Source organism: Thermobia domestica, chromosome 10, assembly GCF_964235325.1.
Source record: "Thermobia domestica chromosome 10, izTheDome1.hap1.1, whole genome shotgun sequence".
Lineage (NCBI taxonomy): Eukaryota > Metazoa > Arthropoda > Insecta > Zygentoma > Lepismatidae > Thermobia > Thermobia domestica.
The window spans coordinates 25,993,740-26,018,908 of NC_137463.1; the positions used below are offsets into that span (position 1 = coordinate 25,993,740).

The following is a 25,169-nucleotide window of genomic DNA, read 5'->3' on the forward strand; positions in this document are numbered from 1 at the left end:
GGGATGAAGTTCAACACCTACCCTGGCGCGCCCTATCCCCAGATCTCAATATAATTGAACATCTGTGGTCCGTCTTGGAAACACGACTCCGGCGACGATTTCCACCTCCATCCTCTCTCACAGAACTGGCCGATACCCTGCACGAGGAATGGTGTAAAATTCCACTTGCTAAAATTCACGACCTCTATGCCTCCATCCCACGTTGCATCAAGGCTGTTCTGAAGGCGAAAGTTGGCCCGACACCATATTAATCTGGTAAGTTGCAATTTCGTTCAGGTGTTTCCATTTTTCTGATCACCATCAGTATATATCAGGTGTTACGAAAATGGTACCCACGGACTACTGAGCACTATTCTACGAGTCAAAATAAAGCAATATATATAATTGTATACCTTTCGGATCCTCGTCTGGAGACCGGAATTTCACTATGTTGCAACGTTGCAGATAAAGAATCACAGAGAAGATCTACCAATGTATCAAATAGTTACATCAATTCTTTCCAGATGGCAGCTAAAGTCGATGGACGTTGACACAAGCACCACCTATTAGCAAAAAAAAAAAAAAAAAAAAATCGAAGTAGCTGCTTGATGAATTCGTAGAGTAATACTAATGGTTCCAAGTTAATCTACTACATTGCCACATAGTGAAATTTTGATCCCTTATAGCAGCTGAAGGAGGCTCTGTAGGGTATGGCGTTATGTTTATTTTGATCTGAAGAATAGTACTCTGTTGTTCATGGACGCCAGTTTTAGAACGCCCGTTATATGTATATTATAATGCAAATGCAATTTGACTAGGTAAAAGACATTTCACTATAGTTGAATTAAAAACCGTTTAAATCATAACACTGAAACCTCAATTTGTTTCACACAATATAAACAAAGCAGAAGGTGTAGAGAGGGAAATCTTTGTTGGGTGGGGTCTTAGCTATGGAGAAGGGGATAAAATACTACAAGCCACTATGTAGTATTGAACGGGTATTATTCTGTACCCGAAAAGTCGATAAGTAACTGTAAAATAACTTCTAGCTATAATTTTAGGAAAATGTTATACTGTAGTACTATATTTTTCTTATAAGAGAAAGAGTACAGACGAAGTGTAAGATCAAATTTTCATGCCATATCAATCGTTTCCCTGTTAAACAAGTAGAGTTTTATTGAGAAAGTCTACAAAATGCATGTTGAGTTACGAAGTTTCAAGGGGGGGTTTCAGAACGTTGAACTCCCTGAGTGCGCCCCTGTATAGCATTTTCAAGTGTACAAGACGTGAAGGATTGTATGGGGGTAATATTTTCTTAAATAATAATAGTGAAACGAAGCGGTTTTAGGACTGAGGTTACAGTACATATGGAATATATTCTTGAGACTCTTAATTGATCGCAGAAAATCACTTCTCGCTATCTATTACGGTTTTTACTCTAATAGCCAGCAACCTTAACAACCGGAAACGTCTGATTTTCTACCAGTTTCGGTTTGAATATCACATCCATAAGCGAACTCCAGAGGCCATCCATAACCATAAAACTCCTAACTTTTGACTCTTTACATCTTGGCCAAAATTGATGGTGACCCAACACGTGATTCTTACTTGATTTTTTGTCTCCTGAATGGACAGACAAACATGTACAAAAACATAGTAAATCTATAAAGGAGTTTTGGTTTGTGTCCCAGACGAACAGACAGGCACACGGACAGACTGGGTAAAAATATAAAGAAGTTTTGGTTCGTCTTACGGACGGACTGATGGGCATGCGGATACACAGGATAAATATATAAGGAAGTTTTGGTTATTTTCCGAACGGACGAATGGGCACACGGGCAGACAAGATAAATATATAGAGGAGTTTTGGTTGATTTTCTGGACGGACGGATGGGCACACGGATAGACAGGATAAATATATAAAGATGTCTTGGTTATTTTCCTGATGGACGGATGAGCACATGCACAGAGGAGTTTTGGTTGGTCTCTCAGACGGACAGACGGGCACACGAACAGAAAGGGTAAATATATAAAAAGGACATTTAAATAAATTTGCAGATAAATTTTATAATGTCTAACTTAATTACAGGAGACAGAACTGTACAGTATGTATATATGGAATTTTAAAATAAAAGTTTGATGTAAAATGTAGATATTTTTGTTAAGAAAATGATTTAAACTTATTTTACTATTCATTCATAAATGGTTACATGAATGTGGAAAGGCACGCCTAAGGTAAAAGAGTCGAAATTTACAGTTTTTAATTTTGTTAAGTCCGCCACTACGCCGTAAACGTTGGTAGATAACCAATGGGCAACTAGCAATCTCTCGCCAAAAATTGGCGGTGCCGCAGCGATGATCCGCAGTGGCTCCACTTTTGTTCTGAAAATTATACCCCCAGCGGCAGAAAATCCAATGAACCACAAAATTGCACCCCAAAATATGTTAAATCGCCTATAAGCGTGATTTGTTTACATTAAGGAGTCTAAAAAAAACATTTAAATAAAGTACCCAGAGGTGGGCGCCAACAACCAATTTTATGATTACTACGCACGTGTTCTTCCGACCTCGCCAAGAAGATGATGGTAAAAAGCTCGCTTGTAGAGGGATAAATCGTTGAGATCTTTTTAATTTGGTCAATCAGAATGCTTCTTTAACCGTGTATATTCGACGATAACCGTTTGAGGTCAGATAAAATCGTGGGCCATGTAATTATATAACAAAATAAACCATGTATATTTATTATATTTCATCTAAATTCATACAATTATACGCACGCATCTGAAATTTTTTTAATTCACGATGTAGAGGCAGGGACCCCCGGACCCCCAGAGCTCACTTTAGGAAAAACTTCTCAGGAAAAAATAATATGTAAATAACCGCATGCACATGACTGTTGATAGTTCGTGTTCGTCCCTTCGCGATTCTCCGCGACGAAGAAGCACAGGCAAAAGTGAAGTCCTCGGTGCTCGCGGTGGTAACTTCAACTCCCCGACTCTAGATATCCGTTTCTACTCGACAAAACCCTGCCGCCAGTGGCACACTAGCAGCATCCTTCGACGCGTCGCTATATTGACGATCGACATTTACCGGCAAGAGGGCCACTAGGTGTTGGCGACGTTTATAACATAGGGTCGTTTCTTGTCGCAAGTTGTTGTGTTTTGCACATAGCATGTAGAAGGATCGCAGTAGATGCCCACATGCAACGTCTTAGGAAAGTCACCTTTTTATAAAGGCGTTAAAAAGAAATTAGATTCTTCAAAAGGTCACTTAATTAAGGAGATTTTTAACCAGAATGGATAGTACACGTAATCGATAGTTTACTGTATTTTTATTTAAGATAGTAAAAACACAAGAGAACACATAGAAAATAAGGAGAAGAAAGAACCAAGCATAAGATTGATAGAGCTATTGCCTGCGAAATTATCATTTAATTGGTCTAGCAAAGAGGTAAATTACAGTATATCTCTATAGTTTACTTTCAAATACACCTCGTATAAATTTATGCATAAACAAATGCCGATTAATGACGTGCTTGTGTTGGTTTTCTTTCAGGCGCCGTTTAATCCTGTGGTGGGGATGCTTTTTACCTGTGATGTTTTCATTGCCGTCTTAAATGTAAGTACGATTTTAAAATATTTTATTACTTTGATAGCAATAGTAACAATAAAAGAAAACTAAGTTAATGAAGACTTACAAGTTAAGTTTGTAGGGTAATAAGAGCGAAGATTACTGCAACTATGATAATGTTGGGATAAAGACGGTATCATATTGTGTGGGAGAGAAAGTAGGAAAAATCTACGAAGGCGTTATTGCGCAAAACAAGATTATGTGGAATTACATCTCTTAAAACTATTCGTACTGGAAAAAGCAATGTACAGCTGAGTCATTTTACTTTGCTGTGGTTTCTAGTACAAATCCAATGAATACTTTGATACCGCCATATTAAGTAACAAGCAGAACAGACTCGTTGAACTGAATTCAGAAGCTCTAGCCGTGCAAAGCTGTGGAACAGTTGCTGTCCTACTTTGGCCACCAAATTTTGTTCAAATATGGTCAAATCAAGAAATAAGGTACCACACACACACACACACACACACACACCACACACACACACACACACATATATATATATATATATATATATATATACTGTATACATACAGGGTGTCCCAGGAGGAAAGGGCAATATTTTGGGAAATGGTAGTATGGGTGGTTCTAAGCAAAAAAGTTCATATGAACATATATCCTAATCTCAACGGTTTGAGAGCTACAGGTTGTGAACTATTTTTAAACCGCAATGATCTTTATATCACGTATTGCTCACCCTGTAACTATTTTACAGGGATAAGACACAGCGGATTTGGAAGGTGATGGAATGAAATTTCCAACGGTACGCAGCATGTGATAGTGTTGTCTTTGGAAGGGAAGCTGTTGACGGGAATTTGAGAAAGTTAAGGTTATTTAAAGAAATTGGATGGTGATTCCAAATATTCCTCAATAACTTCTCTTCCAAAGAAACTGCTGTCACATATTGCATATCGTTGGAAAGGTCATTCCATCATCTTTCAAGTCCGCTATGTGGCATTTCTGTAGAATAACTACAGTGTGAGGAATACACAATATAAAGTAAAAATGGTTCACAACCTGTAGGTCTCAAACCGTTGAAATTAGGACCTATGTTCAAATGAACTTTTTTGCTTAAAATCACTCAAACTACCATTTCCCAAAATATTGCACCTTCCTCCTGGGACACCCTATATATATATATATATAAACATAAGGATATATATATATAAGGATATATATATATATAAGGATATATATAAACCTGGATTGAAACTATAAGTTCCTTTATATGTACTTATGCCGGAAGATAAAAAAAAAAAGTATCTATCAATTCTAAACTGATCAAAAGAGTAATTTCGAGGGTAAATTCATAAATATCACAAACAAACATTCCCTTGAAAATAAGAACTTATTACATTGTGATTACTTAGGAACTATTCAGGGTATATTATTGTAGGGATCCCGGCGGGGCTTTTCGCCAGTTGCATGTCACAACATTAAGAACTAAAAGTTTTGACAACAGAATATAACCGGTCGAGATATTGTTTTCAAAAATCTAGAATTATTCTCGATTTTACCAGTAGCTTTGTTTACAAATGGCGATATTACTGAGAGTAGCTTAACATAAGGAATATATCATGTACACTCATGTCCGAAATTATTGTCGCATGACTATAAATATGTTGTTGTAGGAATATAATTTGATAACGATTTTGACCTGTATTTCTTATAATGTTACTATGTGTATAATCGACAAAGACATGTATGTGGCAAATTTATGTCAAAAGAGCAGTAAATAAGAACGATACAACGAAAGTAAAATTTTCTTGTCCATTTAGCAACATTTTATTTTACTCATTCTAATTTTCGTATTTATAAGTCTTTTCCTATGAAATTTATCACAAATATACATTTCCAGATTATACACATAGTATCAGTATTAAAAGTACCCTTATCGAATTATATTCTTAATAAAAGACAGTTATAGATATGCGACAATCATTTTGGACATGAGTGTACAATGAAGACTAATAAACTAAGACTTGGTTTCTAACAACTTTCCTTAAAGTTTTGCTTGTCATTAATTCTGTAAATTCATTTTGAATATTTCTTCCAAGATTACACTTTAATGCTATGAAAAATTGAATACTAGCTAATAAATAGTCTTTATACAATAATTTCCAACGCTGCTCTTCTGCCTGAATTTGAATCTCAGAATTGCACTGGATAGTTCTTCCACGTTTCAGTGTTTCTCGAAATTAAACCAACAGATTCTGTGAAGCTTATTGGCTAGCGTGCGAATCTTTGGCCTTGAATTCGAATTCCCACTGGAAAATATTAAAATTTGAAGTACTACAGTCAGATCGGATTCTACTTTAAACTAGGGATGGCCGGATCCAGATCTGGTCGGATCCGAAGATCCGGATCTGGTTGGGTCTCGGATTTCGGATCTGGATCCGGATCTCGGATCTGGATTCGAAATTCGGATCTGGGTTCGAAATTCGGATCTCAGATCTTGATTCTTATCCAAACCAACATTCCACCCAAATTGTGATAAATTTGAATATAAAAAATTCGCCGAAAGTAATTTCACGAAGTCCTGACAGTGAAGAAGAAAACATAAAATTAAGACAAATATTGACAAGTCTATTTGTCTCCTTCATTCTACACTAACGATCAAATGCTTGCCTTACTAAAAAATAATCTGATTTGATCCGGAAGAGAGTTCGAACGTCGAATCTAGGTCCACCCGGTTGCAGGAACGAGATAAAATACACACATATTTATATTTGAAACCGGAATACAAAACTCCAATATTTAAAATTCCTCAATACACCTATTACATTGACAGTTAAGAAAACATAAACAGTTAAGATAAGTATTGACTAGTTTTTACGTATATTTATCTTGCTCAGTCTGCTCAAAATATCAAATGTATACCTTACAATTAGATTTAATAATTATTTAGTAAATCACAATATGAGCACCGAGAATAAACTATGAAGTTTGGTGCCACTTATCTAGATTTGAAATTTCGGATTCATACATAGAATCAGGCTGAAAGATAAATATTTGAGATCTGGAAACCGAAACAAGTACCAAAATCGTAGCCGTTTGTACCTAGGTAATGCGAGCGGAAGGCACTTGCACTAATTCCGCATGTACTTTGGGAAACACGAGAAACTAAAAACAGATAAATATTCTTTTTCAGGGACAAGTCGCGCTTTAACATGACTTTTTATGAGTGTTGTTTTTAAATACGAAAACTGTAATGGCGACTTGTTTGAAATAAATGCCTTTTCTTTTTTAGCAAGGTACTTTCACATTGAATAAAAATTAGCAAAGCACATTTCACTGATAAGAGTGCTGGTTCTTATGGAAGCTTTCACACTGAACCGAAGATTTCCTCATGTGGGTATCGGATTGCCACAATTCACCTTTCTGAAAGACGTGGTTTATCAGGAGGTCGGCCAAGATTCTTTTGGACTTAACCTATAGACTGCTTCTGGTCTCAATTATTCCCATATAACAAGGCTAACCATATATAAAATTGGTTCGAAATGATTTAAAATAGGGGCGCGGTGGCTCAGTGGTAGAGCGTTCACCTCCGGTGCTTGGGGTCGATCCCAGCTCGCGCCGTGTGGACTTTGTGGTGGACAAACATCGTGATCGTGGGTTTTCTCGTTGTTCTCCCGTTACCTTCCACTTCCTTCATTCCACCATTTCACTCATTTCTCATTATCACCGTCTCCTTTAGCCTTACCGACATAACTGCAGGACATTAAACTTAAAGATTTCATTTCATTTCATGATTTAAAATATCACTAACTGACCTTAAGGAGATAATCGCGATTTAAATATTCGTAAATCAGAATAGATGTAGAAGTTAAGCGTTAAAATAAATCCGATAATTCCTAATGCAACCTAATGATAGCAATAAAACTCCTTATGTAACATTTTCAAAGCTAAGATTAACAGTTATGTTCTTGAAGAGGGTTTATGGCAACATAGAATATTATAAATCCAATTATCATAAGTAGTACCGGTACCTCTGACAGTCCCGCATTTCACATCACCATCGCCCTTCATCCTGACAAGTGGCAATTCACTTACCCACAATGACTTTTCAGGCGTTCCAGTGATATCAATATCTCAGTTTGGGTTTGGGATCATGCTTCGGTGAACTTTGACTATCACCATTAGCAGCTATTAGAGAATCAGAACTTATTTCTGTATTAGATAATGTGGGTAACTGTAGCTTTTCGTCTATAGAAGACGGAGAGCATGCCTTCGGCAGTGGCGGTTCCAGGGGGGGCGATCGGGGCAATTGCCTTTCCCCCACAGAAGAGGAAACTTTCTTATTTTATATATAAAAATAAAACCCATCCCAAAGTTTGCAGCCCTTAAAAGTAGCAGTATGACAACCCATCCCAAAGTTTGAAGCCCTTAAAAGTAGCAGTATGACAACCCATCGCCCCCCCAGAAGTCGGTGCTGGATCCGCCCCTGGCCTTTGGTGCCCGTGGTCATGGGTTCAATTTCCGGAGAGGCACTCAACAATTTCGATGTTGACCCAGCATCATGAGGACAATTGAGGAGTTATCTTAAGTAAGAGGTAGCGGACTGCAGTCTAGAAAGCCGGCATTAGGGACTTCGGGTGTCGATGCGTTGACTACACATCCCCACTTTGAACGTGAGCCCGCTGGTAGGAACCAAAGGACTGTCGTGCCAAGAATTTAGTTTGTTTTAATTATCATAAATGCCTTCTTTATTATTAAATTTTATCCAATATTTCCTTTTCAACTGGTTTGCGAAACCCAGAGCTAGCTACTTGTTTTCTTTTTAATTCATGTTCATAGTTAGCACAACTAATCACTAAGGAAAAACAATCTTTTCAATAAAATTCGTCTCGCGTCTTTCGTAGCTCTAAGTTTAGTTATTTTTAGTTTCTTTTTTTTTCTTTTTTTAAGTTGAAGGGCGGTTTATCATTACCCCTCGCTTTCCCTATTTTTTTTCTAGTTTTACCTATGTTTCTTTGCACGGGCATTGCGCCTATACGCACGTGCTTAGTGTGTTAGTTTACAAAAGCGGGCCATTTTCCTGTCACTATAGAAAGTAAGAGTGCACTGTATCAGAGAAATATTAATTGACGTATGTAAGTGAATATATTTGAAATGAAGTCTTAATTACTCAGTTTTTGCATCGTACATAGTTTCCTCATCCTTATTAATCTCTTCACCCCCGCTTCCTGAATTCCAGTTCTAGTATTCTTTCTTGATGGGGGGACGGATGTCTCATGTAGGCATTTATTAACTATAACATCAGCAATAAAGAAAGTACGGTTTAATTTGCACCAATTTTAAAACATTACGTTAATTAAATAATAATAATAATAATAATACGGAGCGAGCTGTCAGGCTACTTTTTAGGATTCTTGCTTCGCAATTGGATAATACCGGGTTCGAATTTGGAGACCAGCCTTCCTGAGTGAGGATTTTCCAGGGTTGTTCCTCAGTTATACTGGGCAAATGCTAGGTTAGTACCTTGATCTAAGGCTCTGGAGACCTTCCTTCAATTCCTTTTCCAATGTTTTCATCTGTTGATTACTAGTGTAAAGTGGCCTCTGAGGATGTATCTGATAGCTTATAGTAAATAAACAATAACGACGTAATATATCTTCACGAAACGTGTGGGTTAATTTAACTACAACCTTACAGTCCCAATAGATAGCTAAAGTTTTAATATCAATTTCCTGACGTCACAAAGTATTCCTCTGATTGGCGCTGATCTACAGAAATACTATAGAATGAATTTAAATATAACAGGAGTCATGAGAGAATAATGACAGTATCTTTATTTATGGCTCATGTATTGCTATTCTGAATGATGTGCTCCTTATAGGGATGTGCTCCTCTGCTGATATGCTCTGATGTGCTACTTATAGAATTCTAATAGGTTTGACTATTTGGGATATTTTAAGCTTCGAAATTTTATTGAATGACGCACGATTTGTTGTCCGGAAATGTTTTTCTCTGCTCGGAGACGGGTTATAGGACTTCTGATATTTTGACTTTAAAATTAATGTTGTTCGATTCTACACGTCTTATTGAGTCTACACACCAAATTTTAACTTGCGCAAAAGTCCTATGGCCCTCTACAATTTTAGCAAAATTTTGATCTCCCATAATTTGGGATCTCTTCATTTGCGCAAGTTGACATTTAGTGTGTAGAATAAGTAAGAGGGTAGAATCGAATAACATCTGTTTTGAAGTCTATAACCTATAAATATGAAAAGTCCTATAACTCGTCTCCGACCGCTTTTATTTTTTGAAAGAAAAAAGCAAGAGTGTTACTGTGAAGCGGAGAGCTGTTATGTGCACTTGGCCCTAGCCAGTTGCCTGGTTTCATATTACATGAAAGCCGCCATTGCCAGGCAGACCTGAACGCAGTGCTTCATGTTTGTGATCGTAGCCTGCAATATCCCAACATTAAATGGTTTGCTCGCTGGTGTCTTCATACCACAATATTTCCTTTAAAAATGCGGCCTGACACTCTTTAAAGATACCTGTCAAATAATAGCTATGGACGTCTACTTTACAATGAAATCTTTCAGTTTTACGTCTCGTGGTTATGCCGGTTAGGTTAAAGGAGACGTTGATGATGAGAAATGAGTGAAATCATGGAATGAATAAAGTGGGAGAAAACAGAAGAACCCCAAGGAAACCCACGAACACGATACTTGTCCACCACAAGGTTCACTTGGCGCGAACGGGGATCGAACTAGGGACCCCAATTACCAGAGGTGAACGCTCTACCACTGAACCAATGCGGCCCCACGTCTACTTTACAGTACTACAACACAATGACTGAGCCAGTTTCAGACATCTGTTTCGGGGATGCACACTCAGTATTTCGAGGGGCACATACTATTTTCATATCGTATTATTCTATTTATTATTGTATTATAGACGTATTATTATGATCTCCTCCGGGGGCACTCTCAGAGTCCAGGGGGCAGTGTCCCCCCCCCCCAAAAAAGTGTTTGAAAGAAACACTGGACAGAGCAGTTTAGAATATCCTGTCGCTGCAGTGCACGAAATGGTACCAATCTTTGTCAACAACACATGGTCCTTTTTGCGCCTTTGTGCCCCGCGTTCCTTTGACGCCAATTTCATAATTATACGTTCATAAGTTGCTTAAGTATGTACTTGTATTTTCTTGTTTGTGGTACTGAAAGGATCCCCCTGTATAATATTGCAAAAACATCTATATCCCAGTTTATCTGTAAACAATTCTGACATTTGAAAAAAAAATGAAATGAAATCTTTTAGTTTTACGTCGTACGGTTATGCCGATTACACAGAGAAAAGTCCGTTCTCAGGACAGTGGTATATTGTACAAATATACGGTATCATCTTGCTTACTATAAAAATCAGTACGGAGCATACGTTATCCATATGCTACATAGGCACTGCCCTTAGATGTTACATCATGCCGTTGCAGGATGTCTGACATCTAACAGTTTTCCGTATATCACATGCATATACTTATGTTACCTTCGTCAGCTATAAGTTATATACGTCCATTTGAATGTGAGATCCTAACCGCCTACATTGTTTCATACAGAAAGTACCTATAAATGGAACACTTATACAGAAAGTATTATAAAACATGCATTTCCAGTTATACGTCTGCTGTACGTTAAGTCCAAAAACTACAAGAATTACGCATGTAACCTATCTTTTTAAGTACGCCGCCTACATTTTTTTCTCAGTGTATGTCTTGGATTTGAGCATATGATTCCCAGGTAAAACAGATATGGTTTCTTCGTAAATACCTATATACTACTTTCCTAGCTCCTATGATCACCATGGTAGGCAGGTATAGAATCCCTTTCCCCCACATTTTCGGAGATGTCTAGCTTCGCCCCTGTCCATTTCTGAACTATTTGTCAGAGAAACTTTTACCTTGGTTTGGTACAAGGATCTATTATTTCAGTTTTACCATTACTTTTGGGACACGCTGTATATTATTAGATGGATTATCTGTGAAGAGTCTGATTTATTGGAAAAATGAAATGAAATATTTAAGTTTTACGTCCCACGATTATACCGATTAGACTAAAGAAGACGGTGAAGATGAGAAATGAGTGAAATGGTGGAATGAAGAAAGTGGGAGGAAACGGAAGAACCCCGAGAAAACCTACAAGCATGATGTTTGTCCACCATAAAGATCACACGTCGAGAACTGAGATCGAACCAGGGACCCCAAGCAACGGAGGTGAACGCTCTACCACTGAACCACCGCGCCCCCTAATTCTGACATTTGAATCTTTAATTGGAAGAAGTGAACTGTTATTTCTTAGTATGTGTACTGCTGAAGTATCATACATAGTAATTTGTTGCAATTTGAACGCTTCTCTGTCATACGTCACTGACATGTGAGTGTGAATACACGTCGATCCTATTCACTTGTATAAATGTTTTATTCAATAGCACTTCTTTGTAAACGTAAACAGTAATGGAAGCTGTGATTTGTGTAAATAAATGTTCCACTACAATTTCAATCAATGGAACAGTTATGTGTGATTAAACTTTTCAGATGTCAGTTGTGAAATACTTCGTATTGTAACCTGTTCCATTATACTATTAAACTCATGGAAACTGTAACACCGCAGGACAAATAAATCACCTACCATCTCTTACACATTACAACAGCTACTGTTATTGAAACAATGCGTATTTGTAGAAATAGATCACTCAAATGGAAAATAGAAGTTAACCGACAAAGTTCATGTTTCATCATACAGTAACAAGCATCAGAGTATCACACACAATATGATTGAGGTAAGTTTCAATGAACGTATCACGTTATTTAGCATTTCCCTGGAGTAGGAGGTAACAACGAACTTTTGCAGATGTGTCATTTCAATTGTAACTTTGCTTTTCATTAATTTGTTAGTCATTTCTGAAGTTTAGTTTAAAAAAATATTCACAACTTCCGTAGATGAACATTCGCTCTAAAATGTAGAAGTTTTATTAAATCTTTAATTAAGTTTGATGTAAAAATAATGTAAGTTGTGTCTGATGTAGTTTATCCAAACATTTCCTGCAATTCGATAAATTAGTGTTGTTAGGAAGAGATTAAAAGTACGCTATTATCTCTACAGGTTTGTTTAATCATCATCATCATCATCATATGTGTTCTGCCATTATTGTCAGATCACTTGCCATAATTGAGAAGCTTGTATGCTCCAAGTTCTTCCGCTAACTTCTTCATTTTCGCATATGACTTTTCTGCTTTGATATCGTCCATTAATTGTAGTCTACTTCGCCCCCTCCCTCTCTTTCCTGCTACCATACCTTGTAGCACGTCCCTCATGAAACAGTTCCTTCACAGCCAATGTCCAGAGTTGGCGTGGGTCAATGAAAACTTGACCCACGACCCACTGACATACCACCCACCGTGACCCACAACCCACTGACCCACCACCCACCGTGACCCACTGTGACCCACCACCCACCGTGTCACACCGTGACACACCACCCACCATGAACCAATCTCATCCACTGTGACTTACTCTGACTCACCAAAACCCATCGTCATCAACTCTGAACACGATTCACAGCCTCTTCTGTACTGACTAAAGAGTTTACACTTGTAATAAAACAAGACTGTGAAATTGTCACTAATCGGAGTTTGAATTTCTAGTCTATCGCTCAAGCAACACCTGTTACAATAACGGTGGATCTGACCTTGACGATATAAAATGGTAGAGTGTTTGTCAGTGAGAAAATTGAAACAGTCCGAGGTGGGGGGAAATTAGTGTGTGCCTAAAATATACTTGTACTAAGAGAGTATTCTTGCAAGTGTTAATTTCTGAACGCATTCCAAAAGAAACTTCTATTCGCAGGAAAATACCCCTGTACAATATGGAAAAGGTTATGGTTTCTCATTTCACAGTATTTTTCTCACCAAAAACTTGAAAAATCAGTTTTTCGTAGTTTATAAAGGTGCTCGGGTACCCTATGTGAGAGCATTTCCATAAAGTATGCTCATAATTGTAATTTGTGTAATCACTAAAACACCACGTTAAATTTAAGTTACAAATATGCATAATTGCTATTATTATGAATATTTATTCAAAGTCATTTACCTAAAGCAAAGAAGAGACTTACTAAAAAATAGGTACGAAGTTGAATAACACAAATAAGCCATTAGTAATACAAATATACATATTCCATAACTCGTAATTTTCCACCTTAAAACAAATCTGAAATCGGGTTTATTTCCTGTTGGTAACTTTTTCGTGGTAAATAATCCGCAGTAGAATGATGTCCATCCTTCAGCCAAGAAATAACTAGCTTGTCTACTTTGAGCATGTCTAGCGGTGGGCCATTAAGATTGATTAACAAGTGAGACGATGTTTGAGCACTTAATCTATATCTAATATCAGTCATCTGTAAATTCGTAAGGAGAAATCCTCGTTCGCACTCTGTCGTGGAAATTGATAATACTTCTACCCGATTTCTGCAACTTCTCATCGACAATCTGCTTGTTAGACTTAAGTCTGATAACGATTTTACTTGGTCAGTTTTGAAATACTCAGCAAGAAGTATCATCTCTCTATCACCATACAATATCTTTCCCATGTCAGTTGGCAATGTCGACTCATGGAGAATAGAAACTTCATCTACCACACCTTCGGTAGGGAATCTTGTGAATAAATTATCAATTAAAGCCTGATAAACTGATGATTTCTTATTTGTTTATAAATTTAATTTTTGTAATTATACATGAAGGTTTGATGCCATTACCAAGTTCCCTCCCCCGTCTAGAAAGCGAAAGGGAACGAGGTTCCTGGAAAGTGTTCAGAGGTGAATGGGAATTTCCCTCCTTCTTCCCCTTCAATTACCACACTGATGTTTGCCATGTGCCAAATTACGAGGAATTTCAATTAAATTATCATGGTATAATTATTTCCTTGTTGAATTATCGATACTTTTCAGTGGAAAAAGGGATGAAATTCGAAAGTTCCAAATCAAGGTAAGTAGACTAACGTAAAGGAAAAAAGAGTGTAAAATTTTCCATATAATTATGCGTACAATCCAAACTTAAAATTTCCGTGTAACTAAGCTTACAGTACAAATTTTATGTCTATTTTCTCATAACTTTATGGGTTGATTGTCCTGTGCTGTAAGCGCTCCATATAATAAACATAAGCTTCAGCAATTATAAAGCAATGGATATATGAAGCCATGCACTGTATTTTTTGATTCTGAGTTTTTTTCTTAAATAACATCGATCGCTTTCGATCATTTTTACAAACCAACTCACTACCAATTTTCCATATATAGAAAGTGCCCCCCCCCCATAAAAGAGAATTTTAAAAAATGCTAAGATACATTCTGTTTATTTTCAATAAAGAGTTAATACACTGAATTTCAGCTCCGTAAGTTTAACGGCGTGCGAGATGCTATTTTTTTTTTCGAAAAAATTCGGATCCTCACTACCTCCTTAGGATATTATACATTATAATGTAAGCAATATAACATCCCAGTTAGGATTAAGTCCTAACAATATACCAAAAGTAATTTCATTTGACTTTGCAATTTGACCGTGATGATCAGGCACTACATTCAATTTTTTATATAATAATTTACATATTACAGTGATTCAAAAATGTATTTTTTCCAGTAGTTAGCTCATCTAAAGACTCACAGGTCTCAAAAGCCAAGTAGTAGTAGTAGTAGTAAAAGTGCTATTGCTATTATTACAATTAAAAATATCAATACCGGTATCCAAAAGTGACTGAAGTTCATTTTCTCACTTGGTTAGATATACTCACCTCAGGCAAGTAGACAGAAACAAATGGAAAATGAAGGGAAATGGAGGTCTTAAAAGTGAAACAAAGACAAATTTACCAGTCTTCAGAAGATACTGTCTACAATGCAGTGGACAGAGTGGGTCGGTAAATCATACTGAGTCGGTGGGTGGCAGTGGGTCATGGTGGGTGGTGGGTCGCAGTGGGTCACAGTGGGTGGTGAGTCACAGTGGGTCACATGATGTTGACCCACGACCCACCGACCCACTCAGAAAACTTGAGCCACTTGACCCACTAGCCCACCAACCCACTGACCCACTCCATCTCTGCCAATGTCCCAATCAGTTTCTCTTCCTCTTCTTAATAATATATAAAATTGTTCATTTCTCCCCCACCATTTCTAACACCCTTTCATTCGGTTTCTTCTCGACCCAGCTATGTCTCTCCATTTTTCTCTACGCTCACATTTCGAAAGTCGTTTTTCATCATTTTTGAGTAATATCCATGTTTCTGACTCATACAGAACAATACTCCACACGAAGCATATTATGTGTCTTTTCCTTACCTCTTTATTCAAGGTCCTACAAAATAGTATTTTCTTTCCCCTCAAGGCTCCTTTTGCCATTTTTATCCTTGCTTTTATTTCACGTTCACATTTGATATAATTACTAATAATACTACCGAGGTATCAGAAAGTAGTCACGTGTTCTATTTTCTTCCCTCCTACTTGTATATTTGACACCGGCCGCTTCGTTCCAATCACCATGGCTTTTGTCTTACTAATATTTATTTTCATCCCATATTTTTCACAGCCCTTCCTCAAGTTTTCTAATATATAATTGATTTGTCTCTTCAGATTCCGCAACAAGTTCCATATCATATGCAAACCGTATACATCTAATCATTCTACCTCCTACTGAAATGCTGTCTTGATTATGTATGTCCTTTTTCACTATCTCTTCCAGATAGATATTAAATAATGTCAGCGAGATACATCATCCCTGTCGTACTCCCCTTCCATTGCAGTCTTCTCTGTCATTTCTTCCCCTGTTCTCACACTAACTTGTTAGTTCATATAGAAGTTTCTTATGAGTCTTCGATCTTTCCATTCCAACCCAACCTTCTCTAGGACTTTTGCTTGATGAAACTGTTAGAAAACAAAGTGTCATACTGTAATGGACCACTTTGATCCATTACAGGAATTATGTGGTCTTGTCTGTGTGTGCCCTTATTCTTTATATTAACCTATTTAAAGTGTCATGAAATATTGTTATTGCTGAATTTCAGCAACCAATTATGCCAGTCTATGTGTTATAATATTCCATTTTATTATTACTATTACATTGTTTATTATTTGGTACAGTTACAGAATATATGCAAGTTGTAAGTTAGTTCTAGGTGCTTTGTACAGAAGCTTTGTCATCTCCGTGAATGCCATTTCTCTGGTTTCTAAGTACTGAAGTTTTGAAGAAAAAGAACGAAAAATTGTTAGTTTGGAATGAAAAGTAAATTGTGACACTATCAATAAAAAATGTATTTGTTATGTCAAGACTACATAATCTGCAACTAAATATAGGAAAGTACTAGACCTAATTTTAGTGAATTGTGTTACGAAAGAATAAGGTTTTAATATAAATTGAGTAGCTGGGATTAATAGAAATGTCGTTCTAAGTAGCTTTTGTCCCTAATCCCTATATGTCGCTAAGATTTATGCCTAAAATTTAATTTACCAAAAAGAAATCTATAACTTATAAGACTATATTAAGCAAAATTAGTTTGATATCTATACTATGTAAATGAAATAAATATCAGGAGCATTGAAATACCAAAACTGAAGACTTGTTTCCTAGTTAGGCTTATTTGTAGCAGCTACCTGATCATTAAATATATATCAAGCAAATGTCGGAATAGTAGAAGTTTCAACGGAATATTAGTGTTTCAGAGTTGTACCATCAACAGGGGAAGATTATAATTAATACGACGCTAAATAAATGCAGAATATAATGTATAAAATATATATATGTAGAAATTTAATGTCGACAATAATTGTTTTATGAAGTTTATGAAGAATAAGAAAGTACCCGATTAGTTGACAATTGCGCTCTGTTGTAATTTAATAATTTGTCCCTACATCAGGGGTGCCCACAAGGGGGGGCTATGACGCAAACTGCGTCATTGAAATGTTTGGGGGGGTTAAAAATCTATAAATACATACGTTTGAGGGGTGTAAAAATTAATCGAAAAGATTTTTTTCATGGAAGAACACCTACGGATAGACAGTTGAGGGGGGGTGCGTCATGGACATGAGGGGAGGTGGGCACCACTGCCTACATTGAAACTAAATGTGCATATGAAAGTATGAATGCTTCTAGACACATTGCTGTAAGTTCGCTGCTAAAACTACAGATTGTATCGTCTCGCCTAAATTGGAATATATACAAGTTGTGTTATAAAATTTTCTTTCCTGAAATATTAAAGTCTTTGACTGTTTATTTAATCAATAATTATTTTGCTTGATATTTTAATTTCGAATCTGCTGTAATGTCATATTAGTATACTCTGTTTACTTTATCTGCACCAACTGTACAAGAATCTGGATACCTGATATATGTGAGATACGTTAGAAGCGTTCTGGTCCTATATTACCTAGTTGAAGGATTATTTTGAAAACAAACTATTAAATGAATTGTTGTTGTGAAGCAACATGGCGACCCAAACAAATACTAATAGTACATTTTTCATATTCATACTGATAAACAAACGTAACCCATGAAAAGTGAGGTGTTACAATACCAAGGAATTTTCTTTCAATATTGTATTTTTGGAAGTCTGGGGACTTTTGAGACACCCTGTACATGTTGATGGTTTTTTTACTACTCATTGTGTTTCCTGGAAACACTGAAAGGCAGTCTTGTGTTTCAGATAGACTTCTTTCCCTGTATTAATGAATCCGAATTTCCTGAAGAACAAGCGAACCTTTAAAATATTTTGGTTGTAGATATATATATATATATTAATCCGTTATATCAAAAGTTCCAAAATTCTACGTATATTTCTTCCTTCTTTTCGGAAATTAGAATTAAAATCGATCGAATAAAGGGTTGTTAACTGTGATTCACTAATAGTTTTATAGGATTCCGTGGAACACGGTGAAATGACGGTTAATTGCATTTTACTTTCGATCATTAAAATATGTTTTTAATCCCTATGTTTCCTACTAATTTACGAACTCTGTCTCTCGGGTTTCTTAAAAAATGTCTAAATATCCTTATGTTTAGAGACCTATCCCTATTGTTAACACTGGATAGAACATTGTCTTCTGGTACCAATTCTTTGTACTTGGCCGATGTATGACATAAGAGTATGATTTTAGAATGAGAGAAATGGCAGAGAGAAGCACGTAGAGCAAATGACGAGAGAAGATTAGGGAGAAGAATGGAATAAAAATTTTGGTAGTGTATAAGCAGTCATGGATTTATAAGTAGTCTGCCCACAAAACCATGGACTGCACTATCTTGTCTGGCACCACTGCTCTTTCTCAACCTCAGGTATTTTTACTGTTCCTTGTTCTTTCCTGGTAGCAGAGTTGCCGTGGGTCAATGAAAACTTGACCCACGACCCACCGTGACCCACTCTGACCACGACCCACCATGACCCACCGTGACCCACTATAACCCACCACCCACCATGAACAACTATCATCCACTGTGACCTATTCTCACTAACCAAAATCCATCGTCATCAACTCTGAACACGATACACGGCCTCTTTTGTACTGACTAAAGAGTTTACACTTTAAATAAAACAAGACTGTGAAATTGTCATTAATCGGAGTTTGAATTTCTAGTCAATCGCTCAAGCAACACTGTGTTACAATAACGGTGGATCTGACCTTTATGATATAAAATGGTAAAGTGTTTGTCAGTGAGAAAATTGAAACAGTCCGAGGTGGGGGGAAATTAGTGTGTGCCTAAAATATACTTGTACTAAGAGAGTATTCTTGCAAGTGTTAATTTCTGAATGCATTCCAAAAGAAACTTCTATTCGCAGGAAAATACCCCTGTACAATATGGAAAAGGTTATGGTTTCTCATTTCACAGTATTTTTCTCACCAAAAACTTGAAAAATCAGTTTTTCATAGTTTGTAAAGGTTCTCGGGTACCCTATGTGAGAGCATTTCCATAAAGTATGCTCATAATTGTAATTTGTGTAATCACTAAAACACCACGTTAAATTTAAGTTACAAATATGCATAATTGCTATTATTATGAATATTTATTCAAAGTCATTTACCTAAAGCAAAGAAGAGACTTACTAAAAAATAGGTACGAAGTTGAATAACACAAATAAGCCATTACTAATACAAGTATACATTTTCTATAACTCGTAATTTTCCACCTTAAAACAAATCTGAAATCGGATTTATTTCCTGTTGGTAACTTTTTGGCGGTAAATCATCCGCAGTGGAATGATGTCCATCCTTCAGCCAAGAAATAACTAGATCGTCTACTTTGAGCTTGTCTAGCGGTAGGCCATTAAAATTGATGAGCAACAAGTTAGACAATGTTTGAACACTTAGTCTATTTCTAATATCAGTCATCTGTAAATTCATAAGGAGAAATCCCCGTTCGCACTCTGTCGTGGAAATTGATAATACTTCTACCCGATTTCTGCAACTCCTCATCGACAATCTGCTTGTTAGACTCATGGGCGCCGATTAGGGGGAGCAAAGGGGGGCAGTTGCCCCCCCCCCACATTTCTCAAATGGTCTATTAATGTATATACTGTAGTTTCAACAAGGGAAATTAGTATATTAAGATTGATATACAAATATTCAGATCATGTCTTGCCCCCCCCCCCACTTTTAACGTCCAATCGCCGCCACTGGTTAGACTTAAGTCTGATAACGATTTTTCTTAGTCAGTTTTGAAATACTCAGCAAGAAGTATCATCTCTCTATCACCATACAACATCTTTTCCATATCGACCATGTCAGTTGGCAATGTCGACTCATGGAGAACAGAAACTTCATCTACCACGCCTTCGATAGGGAATCTTGTGAATAAATTATCAATTAAAGCCTGATAAATTGATGATTTCTTATTTGTTTATAGATTTAATTTTTGTAATTACACATGAAGGTTTGATGCCACTACGAAGTTCCCTCCCCCGTCTAGAAAGCGAAAGGAAACGAGGTTCGTGGAGTGTTCAGAGGTGAATGGGAATTTCCCTCCTTCTTCCCCTTCAATTACCACACTGCTGTTTGCCATGTGCCAAATTACGATGAATTTCAATTAAATTATCATTTCAATTAAATTCAAATATCAATTATCATTATTTCCATGTTGAAATATCAATACTTTTCAGTGGAAAAAAGGATGAAATTTGAAAGTTCCAAATCAAAGTAAGTAGACCAACGTAAAGGGAAAAAAGTGTAAAATTTTCCATATAATTATGCGTACAATCCAAACTTAAAATTTCCGTGTAATTAAGCTTACAGTACAAATTTTATGCCTATTTTAGTCACAAATTTTTGGGTTGATTACCCTGTGCTGTAAGTGCTCCATATAATAAACATAAGCTTCAGCAATTATTATAGTAGAAAGCAATGGATATATGAAGCCAAGCAATCTATTTTTTGTTAATGATTTTTTTCTTAAATAACATCGATCGTTTTCGATCATTTTTACAAACCAACTCACTAGCAATTTTCCATATATAGAAGGTGCCCCCTCCCCCACACACACATAAAGGAGAATTTTAAAAAAAATGCTAGGACACATTCTGTTTATTTTCAATAAAGAGTTAATACACTGAATTTCAGCTCCGGAAATTTAACGGTTTGCGAGATACTCATTTTTTTTTTCGCAAAGATTCGGATTCTCTCTATCTCCTTAGGATATTATGCATTATAATAAAAGCAATATAACATCCCAGTTTGGATTAAGGCCGAACTATATACCAAAAGTAATTTCATTTGACTTTGCAATTTGACCGTGATGATCAGGCACAGATAGTTACATTCAATTTTTTTTATTTAATTATATATTACAGTGATTCAAACATGTATTTTTTCCAGTAGTTAGCTTCTCTAAAAACTCACAGATCTCAAAAGCCAAGTAGTAGTGTAAGTCCTATTGCTATTACTACAATTAAAAATATCAATATCCAAAAGTCCTGAAGTTCTTTTTCCACTTGGTTAGATATACTGACCTCAGGTAAGTAGACAGAAACAAGTGGAAAAGGAAGGGAAATGAAGGTCTTGAAAGTAAAACGAAGACAAATTTACCAGTCTTCAGAAGATACTGTCTACCATGCAGTGAGCAGAGAGGGTCGGTAGATCATACTGAGTCGGTGGGTCGCAGTGGGTCATGGTTTGTGGTGGGTCGCAGTGGGTCACGGTGGGTGGTTGGTCACAGTGGGTCACGGTGGTTGGTGGTTCACAGTGGGTCATGGTGGGTGGTGGGTCACAGTGGGTCACATTTTGTTGACCCACGACCCACTGACCCACTCAGAAAACTTGACCCACTGACCCACCGACCCACTGACCCACTCCATCTTTGCCTGGTAGTTTACTAAGAAGGAAAACAGTAAGCTGTGACGTCACAGAACATGCAATTGCAAATGACTAATTTGTAGTATCTGTGGATTTATCCGCAGCCTTAGAAATTTACGATCCACCCCGTTGTGTCCGTAAGTTGACAATACTTCATACCGTCTATACCGTTATTCTTGTGATTTTACTATTTCTGTTCTCAGCTTCTACTTTATTTATCTTATTACCATATAAGTCTGTAGAATGAGTGGCCAATACTGTGTCAGTCACTGTTATTGTTTTATTACCTCTAGCGGAGGGTTCAGCGGTAGAATGCTAACCTCTGGTGCCTGGGGTTCCTGGTTCGAGCCCCCACCAAGTAAGTTTGTGGTATACAACTTCGTGTCGTGTGTTTTCACGGGGTATTCCCATTTCGTACCACATTCTCATTCCACCAATTCTTCCATCATCGTTCACTTGCCTTAATCATCCATCTCAACCTAAAGGGCATAATCGTGGGACGTTAACCTCAAAGATTTTATTTCATTTTTTCTACACAGAAACTTCCTCTGAACGTCCTAACTTGTTTAGGCAGATAAACTTCTTATGAATATTTGAAGCATAAAGGACCCCGCTCAGAGCTTATGAAAATCCAATTTCCGTTAAATTGGCTGGTATTGCAGTTTGTTATGTATTTTGGCCCCTGATAAAAAGTCTCAATGGGCACGAAGTCCGAAAACCTTACCTCTTTTTTAGATATACGCTGATTATTATCCTCGGCATACTTTTCCTCGTAAACTGAAAATAATAGTTAGGCAGATATTTTATCTATGAAGTATGGAAGAGTCTTACTAGGCCATACTAAGGTTTAGGGGCTCGCTAATTCCGAATTCGCGGTCGTCCTCCCCTATCACGTCAGGTTCAAGGTCATTTGAAGGTGAAATCGAGAGGGAACGTTGCAAAAATCTGAACAAAAAGTACATAAATACTAAGTCGCTGGATCCGATTATCCATTTTCTTGACCCGACTAGGTCATGTCAATGTCATTCCTGGGTCATTTTAACGTCTGTCGAAACAATCATAGATAGGGTTTTAGAGTAGCTTAAGAAACCTTTCGAAGAATCGCAATCACTCTTACTGCAAGGTTTTCAGATCACTGATTTTAAACAATATATACATGTTTATACTTGCATGTCTACGTTATCTATTTTACCCCCTTTCCCCTCCGTTTAAAGCATCAAGTAGTGGGATAGTGCTTCAAGTCGCCAGATTTGAACCAGGGTTGTTTCGTTTTAGAATCTTTTTAAGATTTAGAAACGCTACTCGATATCAGCTTTGGATACTCTTTGCAGTGATGATGACGAATTGCCGGCCATGGAAGTAGAAGATGGTCCGATATTAGGGTATTGTTGAATTTACAAATCCTGTGCTAGGATATTAGGTTACCGTGCACTTGTAGCCAGTGTCCAATGGTTTTTAGGATGGGAGCGACATCAACAACAAATCAAATATCGTAGTCGAGCTCTACTGGAATACATGCAAGATGCTGGTAATCGTAATACAAACAACGACGGAAATGAAGATGAAATACTGAAGGTTGAAGTTCAAGAATGATGACATGTGAGATGCAAAACAAATCTTTATTTGAGAAGAGGACACTGCAAATGACTGAATGGAAAAACTAAATGGACAATATTAATTGTAAATTCGATTAACAGCGAACTCGGATTTTGAATTAGACGCCCTTAAAAACTATCTACGTATTTTATTTTAGATTTTTTCCTACGGTTTTTCAAGTTTGATCTTTAAATGACCCAAAATGACATTGACATGACCTAGTTGGGTCAAGAAAATGGCATAATCGGATCCAGCGACTTAAAAAACATTTACGTACTTTTTGTTCAGATTTTTGCAACGTTTCTCTCGATTGGACCTTCAAATGACCCTGAACCTGATGTGATGGGGGTTAACCGACCTCGAATTCGGAATCAGCGATCCCCTAAACCTTAGTATGCCCTAGTGAGGTTCAAGTATGCCCTAGTGAGACTCTTCCATACTTCATAGATAAAATGTCGACCTAATTATTATTTTCAATTTACAAGGCAGCGTATGCCTTTAAGTAATGAAAATAATTAGCGGATATCTCAAAAACGTATTGCTTTCGGGCCTCGTGCCCATTGATACTTTTCATCAGGGGTTCAAAATACACAACATACAGCAATACCAGCCAATTTAACTGAAACCGGATTTCCATAAGCTCTGAGCGGGGTCTTTTAGCTGTGACTCTTGTGACACTCGTGCTTTCTGTGCCCTTGAACCAGGCTTTGTACGGATATTAACCTTGAGTAAACCACGGGCACTGTCTTGAATCCCTCTTTAAGTACTCATGTCTCACATGGTCTCGGTAGTGAAGGTAACACGTCAATATGTCTTTAAACAATAAATTCTTCATAATACTTTTGGTGTATGCAATATATGGCTAATAGCTCTGTAATTCTAACAGCTTTTTATACTTGAACTCAACAATATCATTACTGTATATGAGACATTTTTTATTCTCCTTGGTTTCCATATATTTCATTATCAATTTTGAACATATCTACTTTCATTTCCTTAATTCACTCAATTACTTGTAATCTTCATTTTCCCTTCTCATTCTTCATTTTGCTAAGAGTTTTCTTGAGCCTGTCTCTTAATATTACAAACCTACTGCTCCTTACTTTTCTCTTCGCAATGTTTCTCCCAACACAAAGTAACGAAACAGTCGATTCTTACTTTTGAGCAATTCTCCAATACAATTATTTCTTTTCACTTCCAGAAACTTCACATTTTTCTTTGCTATTCTTACACTTTTAAATTAAATCGTTATATCTGCTTTTTACGAGTTCCAATCCTTTTTCATTGATTTCACTTCTGTATATATTTCTTCACATTTTATATTCTGATTTCTCTATAACATCATGTTTAAGACTGTACTGTTGTAAGATTATGGTTTTGTCGATTCTCATATGCCATTCACTCTTTTATTTCCAACACACTCCTTTTTCCTTCTCCCTAATAGCAAGGTTGGTTGGCCCACTGTTGGGGATTGAGTGGGATTTGATCAAAACGGTGGATGATGGCCGGTGCGAGTCTGTAGCAGGAAAACTACGTTCGTCCAACGTTAGTTAGATGTACGGTTGACTAACCAACTATTCTCTCGACCTTCACGCAACGATACTAGAATTGACTGTTTTTCCAACCAACAAACACGTTACTTTAGC

The 25,169-nt window shown here is 36.9% G+C and overlaps 1 protein-coding gene across 2 annotated transcripts in view; it reads left to right on the forward strand.

Moving 5' to 3' along the window:
- LOC145662381 (uncharacterized) overlaps positions 1-25,169 on the forward strand; it is a 174,644-nt gene that overhangs the window by 73,623 nt on the left and 75,852 nt on the right. For both annotated transcript variants that reach the window (XM_081727900.1, XM_081727901.1), the window contains exon 6: positions 3,535-3,597. In XM_081727900.1, coding sequence (XP_081584026.1) covers positions 3,535-3,597 — 63 coding nt within the window. The remainder of the gene's footprint in view (positions 1-3,534; positions 3,598-25,169) is intronic.